General features: G+C 43.5%; 1 protein-coding gene across 1 annotated transcript; it reads left to right on the top strand.

Moving 5' to 3' along the window:
• Nucleotides 1-234: 234 nt before the first annotated feature.
• On the top strand, nt 235-2,562 carry LOC125475085 (protein NODULATION SIGNALING PATHWAY 2-like). Its single transcript, XM_048579423.1, has one exon. It carries the CDS (start codon nt 816-818, stop codon nt 2,328-2,330), a length of 1,515 nt encoding a protein of 504 aa, XP_048435380.1. The 5' UTR covers nt 235-815; the 3' UTR covers nt 2,331-2,562.
• Nucleotides 2,563-18,496: the final 15,934 nt, after the last annotated feature.

Raw genomic sequence — 18,496 nt, 5'->3', positions numbered from 1 at the left:
ACTTCTACTTGCGCATTCACTTTCAAACATTCTTAGCTAAAAATTGATCAATGCTAAACCCGAACCTTTATTTTGTCCATTTAAAACTGCAACTGCAACTTGAACTTAATTAATACAAACTCTATCTCACTAATTGCTTTCATCTTAAATATCTAGTATTGTACTGATATTATATATAAAAAGTGGTGCTATGAAGTTTGAAGTTAAACACATAAATAAATCAAAATAAAATAACCCACAAACATAAACATATACCCCAAACCTAATTGAGTAATGTTATGGAGATAACATTTAAAACTATATTAATGTACCATCTCATATGGTAAGTGATGCATATAGCCAACATTCAATCACATAGATTCATTAACTCATGTGGGATGTACACATTACTTGCCACGTCGGATGTTACACAAATTACTTTAATTAATTAAACTAATTAATTAGGTTGGTTAAGGGTTTTTTTTTCTTTGTTTTTTTGTTTTTTTTTTTTGGGAAAGCAGGTGGTTTGAGGTTTGAAATTATTTAAAAACTTAGGGGGCAGCAGTGTAAAGTTAATTAAATATATAACAGTAATCATGCTGATTAGGATCGGCTAAGTATAAAACCAAACTCAACCTCGGGCATGATGATCATGATGAGCCCATCAATTAGTCGATAATTAATCTCTTAATTAGTAGCTTAACATACTGTCTCTTGTTCCACCTCCTTCTCCTCTTCCGATCCCTCTGTAAATCTACCACCACTTCATCACCAAAACTGAATCCCATTAACTCATTAACCCAACTGGCGTGACCCAGTTGCTGTTGAACTCAGCTATGGCTATGGCCATTGACGGGCATGATGACCCTGATCTTGATTTATCCGGCTGCAGCCCCACAACCACAAGCACCAACACCGTTTCCACCGATCACTGGTACGCCTGGTCTCCGGTGGTCGACTGGGAAGCGCTGGCGCTGATAGACCAGCTCGCCGGAGACGACTTTCATGGGCTCATTGAGTCGATAGTGGAAGACCAAGATGGCGGCACTGAGCTGAACTCCTCGTCGGCCCAGGACGAGCCTCTAGAGTTAGAAGCGTCAAACGATACAACGGCGTCCGGAGAAATGATGACGTTGACGGATGAAGGCGGCGGCGCTAACGGCGAGGACTTGAAGGGGTTGAGGCTGGTCCATTTATTGATGGCGGCGGCGGAGGCGCTGACGGGCGCAAACAAGAGCCGAGATCTGGCTCGGGTGATATTGGTTCGGCTCAAGGAGTTGGTCTCTCCAACTGACGGTTCTAACATGGAGAGACTGGCGGCGTATTATACCGAGGCCCTCCAGGGTTTGCTAGAAGGCACCGGGGGTTTACATGGTAAGTATTTAATTGGGAGTGGGGCGCACCGCAATCACGGCCACCATCCAATGGACGTGACCGCAGCGTTTCAACTGCTCCAGGACATGTCGCCTTACGTTAAATTTGGGCACTTCACAGCCAATCAGGCAATTTTAGAGGCCGTGGTCCATGAGAGGCGGATCCACGTCGTAGATTATGACATCATGGAGGGTATCCAATGGGCTTCCTTGATGCAGGCCTTGGTTTCCCGGAAGGAGGACCCACCTACCCCACATCTTAGGATCACCGCCTTGTCGAGGGGCGGCAGCAGAAGGCAGTCGATTGGGACCGTCCAAGAGACCGGCCGTCGTTTGACTGCATTTGCCGCGTCGATTGGTCAGCCATTTTCTTTTCACCAATGTAGGTTGGATTCTGATGAGACATTTCAACCGTCCGGTTTGAAGTTGATAAAAGGGGAGACCTTGGTGATCAATTGTATGCTAAACCTCCCACATTTTAGTTACCGGTCTCCAGATTCAATTTCTTCGTTTTTATCCGGAGCCAAGACTCTTAGCCCGAGACTAGTCACTTTGGTTGAGGAAGAAGTACGGTCGACATGGGATGGAGGCTTCGTGGCCCACTTCATGGACTCATTGTACCATTACTCGGCAGTATATGACTCACTCGAGGCCGGCTTCCCAATGCAAAGCCGGGCTAGAGCTCTAGTGGAGAGAGTATTCTTGGGGCCTCGAATAGTAGGGTCATTGGCTCATATCTACCGCTCCCACGGAGAAGTTGGCTGCTCTTGGTGGGAGAGGTTGGGCGCGGTAGGGTTTACGCCTATTCCAATAAGCTTTGCCAATCATTGTCAAGCAAAACTTTTGTTGGGTCTTTTTAATGACGGTTATAGGGTGGAGGAGGTGACCAATCATCGGCTGGTTTTAGGTTGGAAGTCTTGTTGTTTACTCTCAGCTTCCATTTGGACGTCACCCTCAGAATTTGATGTTGTCAATTAGCTTCTTCAAGTTTTTTATTTGCCTTTCAGCCCCTTTTCCTCACTTAATCGTCTTTTTTCCAATTTAGCTAAATTGTCAGCAAAATTTCGAACCATATGGTGGTCAAAATTGTAACCAAGCAAAATTTTGGGATTTCACCTCAGGTCAATGCAATTGATTTCTTTTAAAGTGTGTCTACCTTGTTGTTTGAGACTCTTGAAGTTTTAAGAGAATAGGATTGGGAACGATACAATATTTTGTATATATAGATTTAAATGGCAGTTGTTCAATGCCCAAATTTATCAAGGAGGTAGAAAGGAATGTAACTATACTTACATGTTAATGTTATACATACATATTAATAATATGAGAAGTGATTTCACAAATATTTTTTCTCCTTATGCACACATCTTTACTTTTGTCCATTGATTCTCATTAGTTATTAAATTAAAAATCTAAAGAACAAAAGTATGCCAAAAGAGAAAACAGTGTGTGAAAATTGTTTTCATATGATATATAAATGACTTTGGTCAATAAAAATTGTTATTGTCAATTATTCATGCACGTAAATAACGAAGTGTATATGTTAGCATCAGAAGAAGAAAGTAAAGAACCTTGTTTGTCTTTTTCCTTTTTAACAAATGATATTATTTATAGTAAGGGGTGGGGGAGTGGAATAAGCCTCACAATGGGCAATCAATAATGTGGTTCAAATTCACCTTTGGCGAGATCGAGCCTAAAACCTCTCACTTACAAGAAAAGAAAAATACTATTAGACCGTAATACTAAGTAGCTAACTTAAGTGTCTTTCAAACACACATTCCCACAGGTCTTGCAAATAAGCTTGGAAAATTTTCCTCTTGTTTATTCTATCACTGCATGAGTTAATATTCAAATTCATTCTTGTCAGTTTTAGTTTTGGCTATTGACTTCAGAAGTCCCTTGTACTTTCCGTTCACATTAGAACCAGAGTTATTCCTATTGTTTTATCATATAAATTTTATAATGTGTTTCTATCATATAAATTTTACTTTTTGCGAATAATGTGTTTTATCATATAAATTTTATATTCAAAACCGTTAAATTCTTGAATCTTTATTTGAATATAATCCTGTTGACTCTAAAAATTATAAAATCAACGTGGCGCGCAGACCGAGTAACTAATAAGCTATCTACATCCTTCGGTTGAATGAGGGGCGTGCCAACTCGTCAACCAAGCTCGGCCGAGGAGTAAAATTTGTTGATGTTGCATTGAGCGCGTTGCTGACTTCTTTATCTTGCGATTGCGGCCGAGGAAGGAACAAGTCTCAGCCTTTGGATTCTCGAGCCTGAAGACAAGGCTGCTAATTCTGCGAAATTCACGAATCGTTGGCGCCGGATTCGGTCACAGTGATTATATTCGTGAGTGTATAAGCACGTCGAATCGACAGCAGACTATATGGACACAAGTACTCAAAGGTAATGCATGTCTTGATGATAAATGTAGTTCGATCGTCAGAATGCCGAACTCTGAAACTCACTTGTGAGTATCCAATCATAAAATCACTCGGCGTTCAATGTGTTGAATGTCATAACTCGTAACACTTTACTTCGCTGACAAGGCTAATAAGATGACCTCTGCCCACAAGGATCCGGAAACCCTTCTTGACCGAGATTTGGATAGATAACCAGTCGACCTCGACACAATGCTGTTTATCCAAACTGAAGATGCTCCTCGGTCGATTGATTCTACGACAACAGTGTTGTTTATCCAAACTGAAGATGTTCGCCGGTTGCCTCCATAGTGCTGTTTATCCAAACTGAAGATGTGTTGGCGGAAAAAAAAAAAACAAAAAATCTCAAGTTGTTTGAGAGGTTTGCGCAGAGGAATTGTGTGTTGAATTGGAGAGCCTGATTGTTGCATGATGTCTTGTATTTATAGTACCAAATCCTCCTTGGGATCGAGTCAAAATCATACCTGGATTGGGACTTCTTGTTCTGTTCCAACTCTACTTCGACCAATCCTACTCCTATTAGAACTTTGAACTCACCCTTTTTTTTAGGCCGTATTCATTGCTGGTTGAGAATCCAAATTGCACTAAAACCCCTTATCGTATCAGGACTTCTTTGACCCCTTCGCTCATCCGAATTATTCCTTCTTGAGATATGATTCGACCATCCTTGCTGAACGGCTTGGGACCACCAGGCAGTCCATAGCATATTAAAAAACTTTGGGCACACTCGGCCCAATAATGTTATTTTGGGCCCGAGCCTAAACATTGCCCCCTCGCTTCTGAGGTTGTCAATCGTCAATCCTCGATTGAGCCTTGACCTTGAAGAAAAATAAATGTCTTTTGCCATTAGACCTAACCATCTCGATAACCACGACCATGCGCATTTATGAAATATGATTGCACGATCTCTGTTTTTCCCGATGTCCTGCCATGTGTCGATTCTCTGATAAACCTAACAGCCCTTAATCATGGCCCGCCGAAACGTCTTTTCCTCATCAATGCATTAAATCCGCCGCCGCACGCAATCGTGCGTCCTAAAACCTCGAGATATCCAATCCGTGGAGATTCCCGAGATATCCGAAATGATTGGCCATTTACCGGTCGATTTTTCCCTCAAATTTGAAAATCAAAACGCCTCAGATCATCAAATGTTTGATCTTCCTCTCAATACACCTATAAATACTTGAAATCTTCCCATTCGTACACTTCACACTTCCAGAAACCTTTGAAAAGAACTCCTTATAGTAGCGCTAAGTCTCTAGTGCTCGGCCACCAACACCATGGTCCTTCCCTTTGGCCCTTTCTGCCCTACCATTCTCGATGTCTCAGCTATTCTTGGGACTCTTCCCTCTGGCATCCCGATAGATGCCTCTCTTTTTGGACGCCTGTTGAATTTCAACCTTAAGGCGCTATTCGACGATCGAGTCGTCAAAACACTAAGTCAAGATGGTCAAGAGCATTCGAAAGAAGAGGTTCAGAAGCTACACAAGAACTTCTTCAACTACAACACCCTTATCCTCCACTTCGCTGGCCTAGGAGAGGCAAATCTTCGAAAGGGAGAACACGAAGCCTTCCTATTCTATTGGTACAACAAATTTATTTGTTGCACCCGGTCAAATAAATTTGTTGTACCAATACAAATAAATTGGTACAACAAGCTAAGGGAGAACACGAAGCCTTCCTACTCTAGCGCTTAGCTTGGCCGTTCTCGCCAATCTTCTCCGCTGCCTGGCTGAGGCGACTATTGGAAAAATTGACCCAAACTAGAACAGTCCCTTCTGGTCTTCCCACTCTGGCTACAAGTTTATTTCGCCACACTTCAGCCAGACATCTCTGCCTTTCAACCTACTACTTCACTCGACCTTCAGTTGGCATCTCGACCGCCGCTTCCCCACCAGGCCGAAGAAGTCTTCAAGTACCTCTTCGGCCTAGAAGTTCTCTCCGACGACGAATTTTTAGTGTGTTGTCATCAAGAGCACCCTTGCTCTATCAGACTTCCAACATCAGCCTGGAGTGAAAATGAAGATGCTGTCATTCGCCAGAATTGGGGGTCGATTGTGCTAGCACGCGACCTTCCCCTTGGTTGTGATTCTTGCCGAGCGAGTTGGGAAGTCTACCACCCCCACTTCACAGCCCGACAACTCGGATACCTTCAAGGTTATCCGGTACCTCTACTCACTTCCCGTTCCCTCCTCAGCCGAAAACGTCTTTCTGGCTCATCGGAGAGGTAGTGCAGAGACTCCGAGAAATAGCTTCTGGATCGGTGCAAAACATTTTGCCTCCGATCAATTCTTCCTAAATCTCTCGGCACAGACACCTTCGACGACTGGTAGGAAGAGTACATTGGAGCTTTCTTTGGGGTTGCGATCGAAAACGTCACCGACAAAATTTTCGGCGGTTGGTCAAAGAAAATTTCTGCCCCCCAATCCAAAAAGCCGACCTAAGGTAGACGGCTACCTTTTCTTCTATTTCTCTTTTCTATTGTCACTGATCCTTGTTAATGTGATCTCGTTTTCTCATATGGCCGATCGTCGAAGAAAGCGGATGTGATTGCCGTGACTGTGGCTAAGAAGAAATCTGCTTTTTCTAAGAAAAGCAAAACCGTCGTGCAACTTTCACAAGGCAAACAGCCTCGTCCGGAAGATGAAGTGGCCAACAAAGCTTCCCGACCTTCAAAATGCTTCAAGAACTTGGCGAAGAAGGAAGAACGGAAGATCCACGTAATTTCCAGCCACACTACTGGGATAACCGCAACTAACAACTTTCCCCCTGCCCTTGTCATCCAGGCCTCAATGGAGGAATGACCAACAACATCCTGCCAAGTAACCCAGGCCATCCCTGGGGTCGTGGCTGATCTAGGGACTGCTCCGCTGGTCGAGGGACCTGTAGTCCTGGGGCCAACGGCTGCGTCTGCCCTTGAGAAAATAACCCCACCCGTCGGGACAAATTTCCTGAAGAAACAGTCGACGATAATCTTGGAAGAGGTATGATTATGTCGCTAGTGATGTTTCTTCATTTTATCAAATTTACAAATCTTAACAGCTTTTTATTTTAGGACGATGAGAGCGACGAAGGTGACGAGATTTCGTTGGCGAGTCGCCCTCGACTAACCAGACTTCCTTCCGCCAATCTTCCCCCCGTGGTCAAGGCGGCTGTTCAACCGGATCATTCCACGGCTGATCTTGGGAAGAGACCCCTGGTCGAGCCTGAGGCAACGGCAGAAACGCCGCTCTATCCACAAGATGAAAACCTTGACATTCCTCCATAAGAAGTTACCTCGGTTTTTGTAAGGCTCACTCCCTTTTCTTCATTAATTTTATTATGACGCATCTGAACCCAGGAAAATATTAAATGTCAGGTGCCCGAACGTTCATTTCACCGACAATTCTATGTGCCGAAGGGTGTGATCTACATTTCCTGGCCACCTCAGTGGCCATCAAATGTAGATAAACTTCATCGGCCGCATAAATTGAGAAGCAGTTTTAGACACTAGGCTCGGCCATTAAGTTCTTTAGGCTCGAGCAATGAACCAGAGGACATGGCAGAAGTCTTATCTTGGCAGGTTTAGAAACAAATTCCCTCTGTTATGCATTCCATATGATTTTCCTTTTGCTTACAAATTTTCTTTTTCTGTGCAGCCTTCGTGGGAAGTCGAGCTTGACGCCTTAATTGAGACTACATCGGGAGCGGCTGGCTCTTCAATGACCGCAACCAAACCTTTCGTGTCAACGACCGAACTAGATGCCCTCGTTAAGCTGCAGGAACTGCTGTCCCTTTTAGCATCACAAATTCTTGAGTGCCAGGGTCTCGACTCCGTAGGGACATATCTGAGCGGCTGATGGTCAGTTAAACAACGAAGCCATTACTCGAGCATCTTCTACTCTGGAACGAACTCGAGAATATTTCGGTATTTTCGAGAAAGCTCTTCCGGCCGAAGACGACTTGAAAGCTGTGATGGTCGTTCAAGAAGTTTTGCGTCCACGGGTCAACATGCTAAAGACGAAGAAGAAAGCGCTAGCCGACCTCGATCGTCAAATTGTCGAACTTCAAAACTGGAGGTCGGTAGTTGCTTCCGAGCTTGCAAGAGATTTCAAGTTGGGCTGCAAATCCTGCCTGACCGAATATGCGGCTAGTGTGCGGTAGGTCGAGCAGCTGAAGATGGATAAAAGGAATCAGTAGGCCGAGGTCACGATGGGTGAGGTGAGGTGGTTAAAATTGAAGGCTGTTCTTGAAACTCTCATTCCCTCTTCACCTTAAGGATATTTAGCTATAAACGAATCGACCATCTGTACTTGTATACTCGTTTTTGCGAGCTTATTAATGAAATAAACTATTCTTGCATCTCCGACGTGACCGGATGATACTTCTTTAAAACTTTCCCATTGATTGGTAATTTATGAATTAAATCAGTCCGGTTCTAAGATGATATGCCCCATTGCCAAGAACTTTATGTACGACGAATGACCCTTCCCAATTCGGCGACCATTTACCGAACCTAGGGTCTTTAATTCCTACAGGCAGGACAATTTGCCAAACTAATTCTCCCTCGCCAAACGTTTTCTATCTAACCCATTGATTATAGGCTAGCTCAACAATCTTTTTCTGCGCCACTAATAAGTTATAAGCGTCAAGTCACACCTCCTCCAAATCTTCTAACTCCTGCCTCATGGTCTGACTGTATTCGGCACTGACCAAACTACTATGTTCAATTACTCACAAGAAATTTATACTAAGCTCAACCGGTAATATTGCGTCGTGTCCATAAGTTAAGGCATATGGAGTTGTTCCGGTGGCTGATCAAAGTGAAGTTCGATAAGCCCATAATGCTTTATTTAGCTTCAAATGCCACATCCCCGGCCTCTCTCTTACCATTTTTTCAAGAATACCAATCAAAACTTTATTACTTGTTTCGGCCTGTCCATTTGTTTGCGGATAATACGGCGTAGACTGCTCGAGTCGAATTTTTAGGTTCGCTGCATACTCTTTAAACCTTTCGGCCGTAAAAATTGTGCCATTGTCAGTTATGATCGTTTCTGGTACTCCGAATCGAGTCACAATATTTTCTTCTATGAAACTGCAGACTTCTTTGGACGTTAATTCGGCGTATGATCTTGCTTCGACCCACTTTGTGAAGTAATCGGTTGCCATTAATATCCATGCTTGTTTTGCTGCTCCAGAAAACGGCGTGATTTTGCCAATTACGTCCATTGCCCATTCTCTGAACGGCCATAGTTTGGTAATCAAATGAAGTAATTCGGCTGGGTCTTTCTGTGTATGCCCATGAACCTGACACTGTATGCATCCTCGGACATATTCGATGCAATCCTTCAATATACTTGGCCAGAAATAGCCGTGTCGACAAAGCAGCCAACGCATCTTATGCCCAGATTGGTGAACTCCACAGATCCCTTTGTGCACCTCGACCATTGCTGGAGCAGCATCCTGTGAACCGAGGCACAATAATAGTAACCCATCCTCACCCTTTCGATATAATTCTTTCTGGTACGACACGTAATTCGTGGCGTGGAACCTCATCCTCCGGTCGTGTCTATCGTTGGGATTGTCGAGATATCATAAAATCGCCTTTCTCTAATCGTCCGGTAGTGTCTTGACAGTACATACTTCTACGGGGTTGTCGAGATATCGTATGACGTGATTGCGCTGGAGGACTTGCTGATTGACCAAGGCTGGGTAAGATCGTAGTTCTGTGGGTGTTACCCGGCCTAACTTGCCCCCCATGAGTTATGCTCCGGAGGCTATTTGGGCGAGTTCGTCTGCGTCAATGTTTCAAACACGCGAAATGTGCTCAAATGACTCGCCCAAATAAGTGGCAACTATGTGATAGGGCGCCAAAGTACAACTCATGCAACGAAAAATGTCTTTTAATTAGTTATTCACTAGTTCGGAATCACCGAGGACGAGGACACGGGCTGCTCTTAAGTCGTGGAGGACATGAAGGCCGATGATGAGAGCTTCATGCTCGGCCTGATTATTCATACAGCTGAAATCTAACTTGAGAGAGAAATACCATCGGTAGTGGTCGGGGGATTGAATGACAATACCAACACCAGCCGAGGTAGCGGTGCTGATCCATCAAAGTGCATCGTCCAGTAGTTGTCGCGTGTTTGGACTAAACCGATGTCGACTTCGCTGCCCCTAAAACCATAAGGAGAGGGGTGCGCCAAAAAATCGACTAGGGCTTGACCTTTGACAGCCTTTTGGGGGATGTACTGCAAACTAAACTCGGACAATGCCATGGTTTATTTCCCAATTCAGCCTTTGACGATAGGCCGAGTAAGCATGTAACGAACAACATCTGTTTGGGCGATGACTTGGGTAACTGATAGGAACATGTAATGTCGAAGTTTGATCGTGGCGAAAAACAAAGCTAAGCAAAGTTTCTCGACGGGTGAATAATTGATCTCAGGTGAATTCAAATTTCGGCTGAGATAAAAGATAGCTTGTTCATGCCCAGCATCGTTATCTTATGCGATGAGGCAACCGATGGACTCGTCGGCTGCCAAAATGTACAGTTTGAGAGGCCTACCGCGACGAGGCAGTACTAGTGCTGGTGGCGTGGTAAGGGAGACCTTGATTTGCTTGAAAGCTGCTTGATGTTCTTTGCGCCACTCAAACTTGTCGGAGTCCTTAAGTTTTAGGAGTGTAGAGAATGCTTTCATTTTGCCTGCCGAATTAGCTATGAAACGGCAGAGAAAATTTATCTTCCCGAGCAACGACTGGAGTTACTTCTTGGTTATCGGGGGTGGAGCGCTAATGATTGCGTGAGCTTTATTTTCGTTGACCTCAATGCCACAATGGTGCACAAGAAAACCCAAAAAGTTACCGGCCGATACACCGAAGGCGCATTTGGCCGGGTTCATTTTGAGATTACGTTGATGTATACAAAGGAATACTTGCCAAAGATCATCCAAGTGCGTTCAGCGGCTTTTCGATTTCCCAACCACATCATCGATATAAACTTCTACGATCGTACCGATCAAATCATGGAATATCGTATTCATAGCTCGTTGGTATGTGGCGTCGGCATTTTTGAGGTCAAATTGCATGACGACCCATTCGTAGGTGCCAAGTGCCCCCGGGCAACGGAAGGCGATCTTGTGAACATCAGGTTCAGCGATAAAGATCTAGTTGTAACCGGCATGGCCATCCATGAAGGACAACATTTCATGATTGACTGCAGCATCAATCAGTAAATCCAATATTGGCCAACAATTCGACGTACCGAAATCGATGCAGATGCATAGGGCTCTATTTTTCTTTAACACCAAGACGATATTGGCCAACCATTCGACGTACCGAGCGGTCCGAATAAACCCGGCTTTCAAAATCCGAACTAATTCGTCCTTTATGCCGAGCTGTACTTCTGTCGAGAACCGGCGTGGGCGTTGTCAGAAAGGCTTACACCCCACTTTCATGCGTAACTCATGTTCGACGAGATTTCGGTCAAGGCCTGGCATCTCATCATAATTCCACGCGAAACAATCTTTAAATTCATGGAGAAGTTTACAAAGCTCGACCTTCATGGAGAGCGGCAATAATGCACTAATAAACAATGGTCGAGGCTTGTCGACTGTGCCAACATTTATTTCTTCTAATGGGTCTTTGACTTGGGTCCGATTGTCTTCGAGTTCAGCTGGTGCGGCCTGCACTTTATCTAACGATAAAACTGGGCCATTATTCGCTTCGGCCAAAAATTCAATTAAGTTTACGCTCGAGGGTGGTTACTTGGCAATGGCATACCAATGAGCCAGTAGACGTTCCATGTTAGATGAAATCGCGGCCCAACGCCTTTCTTGTTTGGCGACGTCAGTCATCGGCGTTGGTAATTAGATCAGCCAAGTCGAGTCTCGTCAAATTCTGCTGTACAGTCTCGGCACCTACCTCGATGGCTTTTTGAACTGAAATTCGAGTTGGCCGTCTGTCCTCGTTAAAACCCTGTAGGGTGATGTAGCCGATGTGATCGTCATAATAGCGAGCCTGAATCATGTTGGTTTCAAACGGCTGATTATCGGCTGGATGGACTATGACCGATTTACCATCCCAAAAAATGAGAACTTGGTACAGCGATGAGGGAATGCAACTTGTTTGATGGATCCAATCGCGACCGAGCAATGCTTTATAATCAACCTTTGAGTCAATTATAAAGAATGTAGTCATGTGGTTGCGACCTGCAATGCTGACTTCTAACGGGAGTACTCCTTTGGTTTGCGACTTGTCGCCGATGAAGCTGCTCATCGTAATCCCTAATGGTATGAGCTCGTCATTGGAGCGATGTAATGCCTTCATGATAGAGATTGGCATGATGTTGACTGTGGCTCCACAGTCGACAAACACCTTGGAAATGGGATATCCTTCAATATGAGCCGTGACGTATAACGGCTTTAGATGTTGGAGATTAATAGAAGAAGAGCGGGGGAACAATTCAGCCAGGGCTGCCTTAAGCATGTCGCCTTTACTGATTTCCTTATCTTCCTCAATAACGATAAACTCTACTTGTGTCGCTTCTTCGGCAACCACGTCCCCATCCAAAAAATTTGACTGGTGGGTTCTTAGTTGAAATTTAGTCGAGAGGACATGGACCATGCTGATTTCCATGTGCTCGAGTACCAAAGGGCCTATAGGGTCTTGGTCGTCGATTTCCAGATTAAGAGATGTAGTATCAGTCTTTGGAGTGTTTTCAACTGGATTATTTATCACCTTGGTATGTACCTGTTCTTGGGGCGAGTTAACTGAACCTATTCCATTCTGGTCATCTTCCTCGAGCCGGTTTATTGTCGAATAATGATTATGTTCTTGTAGTGCTTTACGGGCTCGTTCCTCGTAGGCAATTCGGGCGTTCCTTGTGTCCAGGTATGCATCTAAACGGGCCACTCGATTTTCCTTATCGGCCGTAAGGCTGAAAAGAGACACGGTCGAGAAGACTTCGAAATGATATCGCAAGTGCTGAAGGTCTTCAAGTGAGAAAGGTAGCTCGGCGATGTCTATATCTGTGTATGGGTCGAACTCAAAGCTGATGACTTAAGCCTCACGTATATGCTGGAACCTAGCTTTTATTGCCAGATCGGTGGTTTTCTGAATAATCTGTTCAGCATCAGGGCAAGTTAATGCTAGGTCGAGGGCTTCCTGACATCCCTTGGGCAGTCCGTACAAGTTATTGATGGAATATTTCTTATGAAATTCTCGCATGTACTCCAAGGATTCACCGAGGAATGGAGGGTGCAGATTGCGCCGTACTTTTAGTAACGATTCCTGCGGTGGTAACGGGGGAAGCTTACTTTCGGCCTTTTGTCTGAAATGCTCAAGACGAGCTTTCATCTCTCCAGGTCGAAGAATGAGCTTGATGCGTTTCCCGGACTCTTCAATGGTGGTTTCAAAGTCATGATCAACTGCCTTTTTTTCTTAAAATAATTCAGCCATAATGGTCGGGGTAGATCAGTCATCGCCGCTTTCTATGGCCTCTTTTGGCTGCCACCAGGTAATTGAATTAGCGTGTTCTTCTTGTCGTCGGGCCATGCAGTCTATCCGCTGCCGTTGATGTTTTTGAGACTTGGATAATGCCGTATACATACCGGTCATAGAATTGTAACTATACCAACATTGATCGCGTGGCTTATGTGGCTTGAAGGTTTTTTGGCCCACCGATGAACTCGAATTGCTGGTCGTCTAACTGGGGTTGCGTCTTTTGCTTGAACTTGTGGGCCAAGTCTCTCAAACACTTACCGTCGTTGGCCGGCACCGAGTTCCTTCAGTGGTTTTGCCGCGGCCATGGATGGCGGACATGAAGTTGGAGCCGGAGATGTTCTCTTTTTAGGTTCAATCCGTGTTTTACAGTGGTCGCACAAAACTATTGATTCATCAGTTTCTTCGGAACTAGAACCTGACATAGGTTCAACGATGGCCGGCCCTGAAGACTCCGTGGGTGGTGCATTTGAAAATAAATCAATCTTGAGTCTCGGTTGACCACTATGCTTATGAACATGCTGTACCGGGACGAATTCAGCCTTCCCTTTTCCTTTGTTTTTAGGGAGATGAGTATCCACCATTCCAATTGTCATCGAGGGAAATGGATTGACGTCAACCACCATTTGTTTCTCAGGGAATTTTAACTTACCCTTCTCAATCCAACTTTGAATTGCATCACGGAACACGACGCAATTATTGGTAGCATGCTTATTTGAATTATGGTACTTGCAATATGTTTTGCCTTTCAATTCCTCGGCCTTAGGAATGTTGTGTCCTGGCCAAAGTTTTATGATCTTTGCTACCAAAAACTGGTCGAAATTTGCATCGACCTTGGTGATATCGAAAGTGTAAACTTTTGATGTTTTAATCATCTCTTCAGAGGCCGAGCGGGTTTTGGCATCTTTGGGACTGATTTGAGCTAATGCCTTACAAACATATGGTTTATCTAGCACTATTTCAGCCGCGTCCACGCTGGCGTATTGGGAATTCCCGTTTTCAGCCAATGCATAGCTAACCATGGGATTCTTGTATATCGTTCCCCAGGATGAGGACTTTAATATTTTTTTCCTCTCGGAGCAAATAATCATACTGCTTGACGTGCTGAGCAAGTTCGTACATATCTCGGATATTTGCCCCCAGGAATTTCTTTTTGTATTCCACGTCCAGGCTATTTAGAGCAATTTTGACGAATTCAACTTCAGGGAGAGGCACTCGGCACCAATTCCTGGCCGACTTAAACCTTGTTAAGTATTCCATTGGTGATTCTTCTGCAGCTTAAGCCATCCTAGCCAACAATGAAACGGACATTTCCATCCCTGGTCGATAGAATTGTTCATGGAACTTCTCGACCAATTCCTCCCAATTCTGGACAGAGTTTGTTAGGAGGTTAATATACCAAGCAAATGCTGAATCCGTTAGTGAGAAGTTGAAAAGCCATAGCTTATGAAGTCGCTATTAACAACCCTACATTGTGCAGTGAACCGGGCTACATGCTCTAACGAAGATAAGGACGATTCTCTGGCGAAAAGACTGAAGTCCGGGATCTTGAAGCTTTTAGGATATTTGAACTTTTCTACATAAGCCGATTATGGATGGATGAACTTTGGGAACTTCGGCCCTTTTTTTAAAGCCGAATCAATCATCTTTTGGACCTTGGTCATATTGACAGATGCTGCTTCTTCTCCCTGATCAGGTCCATCAGGTCTACTGCTTGATCCACCTCTTTTTTCCAAGTCAATTGGTTGGAGCCGTGCGAATCCTTTCTCGACTTGCAATGAAACATTCTTAAGGGGAAGCTGTCGAGGTTGGCCAACATGGCCATCTTCAAAGGCTTTACTGACCAATAGTTCAAGCAACCTGGTCTGTGTATCACTATTGCTTTGAATTGCTTCAAGCAAATTATTCATTTTCTGGCCAATCGACTCCTCGACCTGCCGAGACTGCTCATCTAGTCGTCTTCAAAGAAATGACCTAGTTGGCAGATCAGAACCTTCCTCACCATCTTCGTCTCAATCTTCCACTATTCCTTCGACAAAAATGTCTACCGTTTGGTTGGGAATTTCTGGATTGCGAGGCTGTCCGCCGAGACAAATTTCCTTCTCTCGATGTGTCGCACTTATAGCCTCGGGTGGCACAACAATGAGGGGATTTTGTACCTGAGACAAATCTTGTCCAGGGCCTTGTACTGGTAAGTCGGTTATTGACTGTCCCATGATTGTTTTCTTCTTTACGGACCATGTCTCAATGGTTATGAACTTTAAAGGTCTAGCACAAGGTCCCACTGGGCGTGCCAAAATGTTGACTCTAAAAATTACAAAACCTACGTGGCGCGCAGGCCGAGTAACTAATAACCTAACTACGTCCTTCGGTTGAATGCGGGGCGTGCCAACTCGTCGGCCGAGCTCGACAGAGGAGTAAAATTTGTTGATGTTGCGCTGAGCACGTTGCTAACTTCTTTATCTTGCGATTGTGGCAGAGGAAGGAACAAGTCTCGGCCTTTGGATTCTCGAGCCTGAAGACAAAGCTGCTAATTTTGCGAAATTCACGAATCGTCGGCGCCGGATTCGGTCACAGCGATTATATTCGTGAGTGTATAAGCATGTCGAATCGACACCAGACTATATGGACACAAGTACTCAAAGGTAATGTATGTCTTGATGGTAAATGTAGTTCGGCCGTCAGAATGCCGAACTCTGGAACTCACTTGTGAGTATCCAATCATAAAATTACTCAGCGTTCAATGTGCCGAATGTCGTAACTCATAACACCTTACTTCGCCGAGAAGGCTAATAAGATGACCTCTTCCCACAAGGATTCGAAAACCCTTCTCGACCGAGACTTGGATAGATAACAAGTCGGCCTCAACGCAGTGTTGTTTATCCAAACTGAAGATGCTCATCGGTCGATTGATTCTACGGCAACAGTGTTGTTTATCTAAACTGAAGATGTTCGTCGGTTGCCTCCACAGTGCTGTTTATCCAAACTGAAGATGTGTCGGTGGAAAAAGAAAACGAAAAATCTCAAGTTGTTTGAGAGGTTTGCGCAGAGCAATTGTGTGTTGAATTGGAGAGCCTGATTGTTGCATGATGTCTTGTATTTATAGTACCAAATCCTCCTTAGGATCAAGTCAAAATCATACCTGGATTGGGACTTCTTGTTCTATTCCAACTCCACTTCGATCAATCCTACTCCTATTAGGACTTTGAACTTACCTTTTTTTTTAGGCCGTATTCATTGCTGGTCGAGAATCCAAATTGCACTAGGACCCCTTATCGTATCAGGACTTCTTCGACCCCTTCGCTCATCCGAACTACTTCTTCTTGAGATAGGATTCGACCATCCTTGCTGAACGGCTCGGGATCACCAGGCAACCCATAGCATATTAAAAAACTTTGGACCGAACATAAATCCACACTCGGCCCAATAATATTATTTTGGGCTCGGGCCTAAACAAATCCTTACAAAAAAAATCAATCGAATCGAAGATCGATTATAATTCGAACATATCACTTTGCATCATTAATATGTTACTTTGTATAGTTGGTACCCACGTTGTAACACAATTAAACGTTAAGGTAATGAACCCAAAAGTAAATAACGATTAAGGTCATTTTCGTAAGGTCCACTAATAATAACTTACGTCTATACTATAAAAACAAATGCTAAACTTTCATAGTGTAATAATCAGTAACGTTCTTAACCTCCCGATTATTATGTAAGGTACCATAGAATTTCAAATTAAACATGTCCAAAAAAAAATAGTGAGCAAGAGTATAGACCTTCAAATGGAAATTTAAAAAAAAAAAAAAAGAAGTTATTTTGTCAAGTGAAAATTTCATTCATATCACAAAGGAGTTCAAACGGCAAACATATGAAAAGAAAACTGATTTTTTTAATCTACATGCAACCCAATAATTTAAACCTAGATTATAGACTGATACATCATACAAATAGAATTCATAGGTTTCTGACTTTTGAACCTACATGAAAACCCAATAATTTAAACCTAGATTAAAACTGATGAAAATATAACTTATAGGTGTTGGTAGTTAGAATATATCCATCCCCTCCATGTGTAATCCATCCCTAATTGTGGGACGATAACGTAGGCAAAGCAAGATTATTTTCAGACGATGTATTTAAATACGCTTTAACTTTGGATTTAATTCCACCTGAGTACGTGTATGACAAAAATCGCTTGTGATGCTCTGTGTTCCCATCCAAAGAACCACCTTATTTTATACAGACATGTTGTAGGACGTCACCAGAAATTGGGCTCCCAGACAAGTGCTCAGAAACCTTCAAACAATGCAGCGCATCTTTCATAGATTAATGGCAATTGGGGTTTTTAAATTAAACAAGGTGTATTGTTAACGTCAATATTTCGTCAACTGTAGATGACAACAACTTAAAAGTACATGGTTCTCTGCCCCGTAAGAACTCTTTGCAATAGGAAAAAGAAAAAAAAAAAGGAATTGGGTCACAGGGTTGGCGCTGACGTTGTTGTTATAGTTTGTATTTGTATGAGTTTGTATGAAAGAATACTCAGAGAAAATGGACAAAAAATGAAATGCAGAGAATTCAAGAAGGTGAAGGCTTGCGACCTAGTTTTCATTGCAGCCCTTAGCACGTATATATCATCAAAGTTGTAGGGTGTTAGTCCCAATTACCGTCAGCATTCTTATCTACATTAGGAAGAAGCAACGGCGGAGCCAACATGAAGTCATTGATAAAGGGACACTTAACTAGATTTCTTTGTTTGTACATCTGTCATATGGTTATAACCATTGTAACTAATCATAGTTTAGTTAGTTAATTAAGTGAGATTAGTTATTAAGCTTTATCTGAGAAGTGCATGCCCTGGTTTGGGATTGAGGTGATTTTAAAAAAAGTGGGCATCGAAAAAAGTTGGGGGAGTTTTTGGTGTTTGGTAAACTTTCTAAATCAGCTTTATTTCAAAGTTTTGGATGAAAAAAAGGTCAAATCCTGAAGCTGCAAATAGCAGCTTCCAAAAACCAGCTTATTGAAAAACACGGGTGCACAGTAAAATCTTTAATGAATTTTTCAATAACCCCAAAATTGCCCTCCTTTCCTTAGACTTTCAGCACCCTTTTCGCATTCAGCACGCTCTCGCAAAACCCGAACCAGAAAAATTCAATCCCAACGATCTCTTTCATTCTCTAGGTCGCGTTCTCCAGCTTGCGTCCTTCC

This window comes from the organism of the source record quoted next, unplaced genomic scaffold (genome assembly GCF_019419815.1).
Source record: "Pyrus x bretschneideri cultivar Hongxiangsu unplaced genomic scaffold, Pyrus_bretschneideri_v1 Contig132, whole genome shotgun sequence".
NCBI lineage: Eukaryota > Viridiplantae > Streptophyta > Magnoliopsida > Rosales > Rosaceae > Pyrus > Pyrus x bretschneideri.
This window is presented reverse-complemented; position numbering and strand designations above follow the sequence as displayed.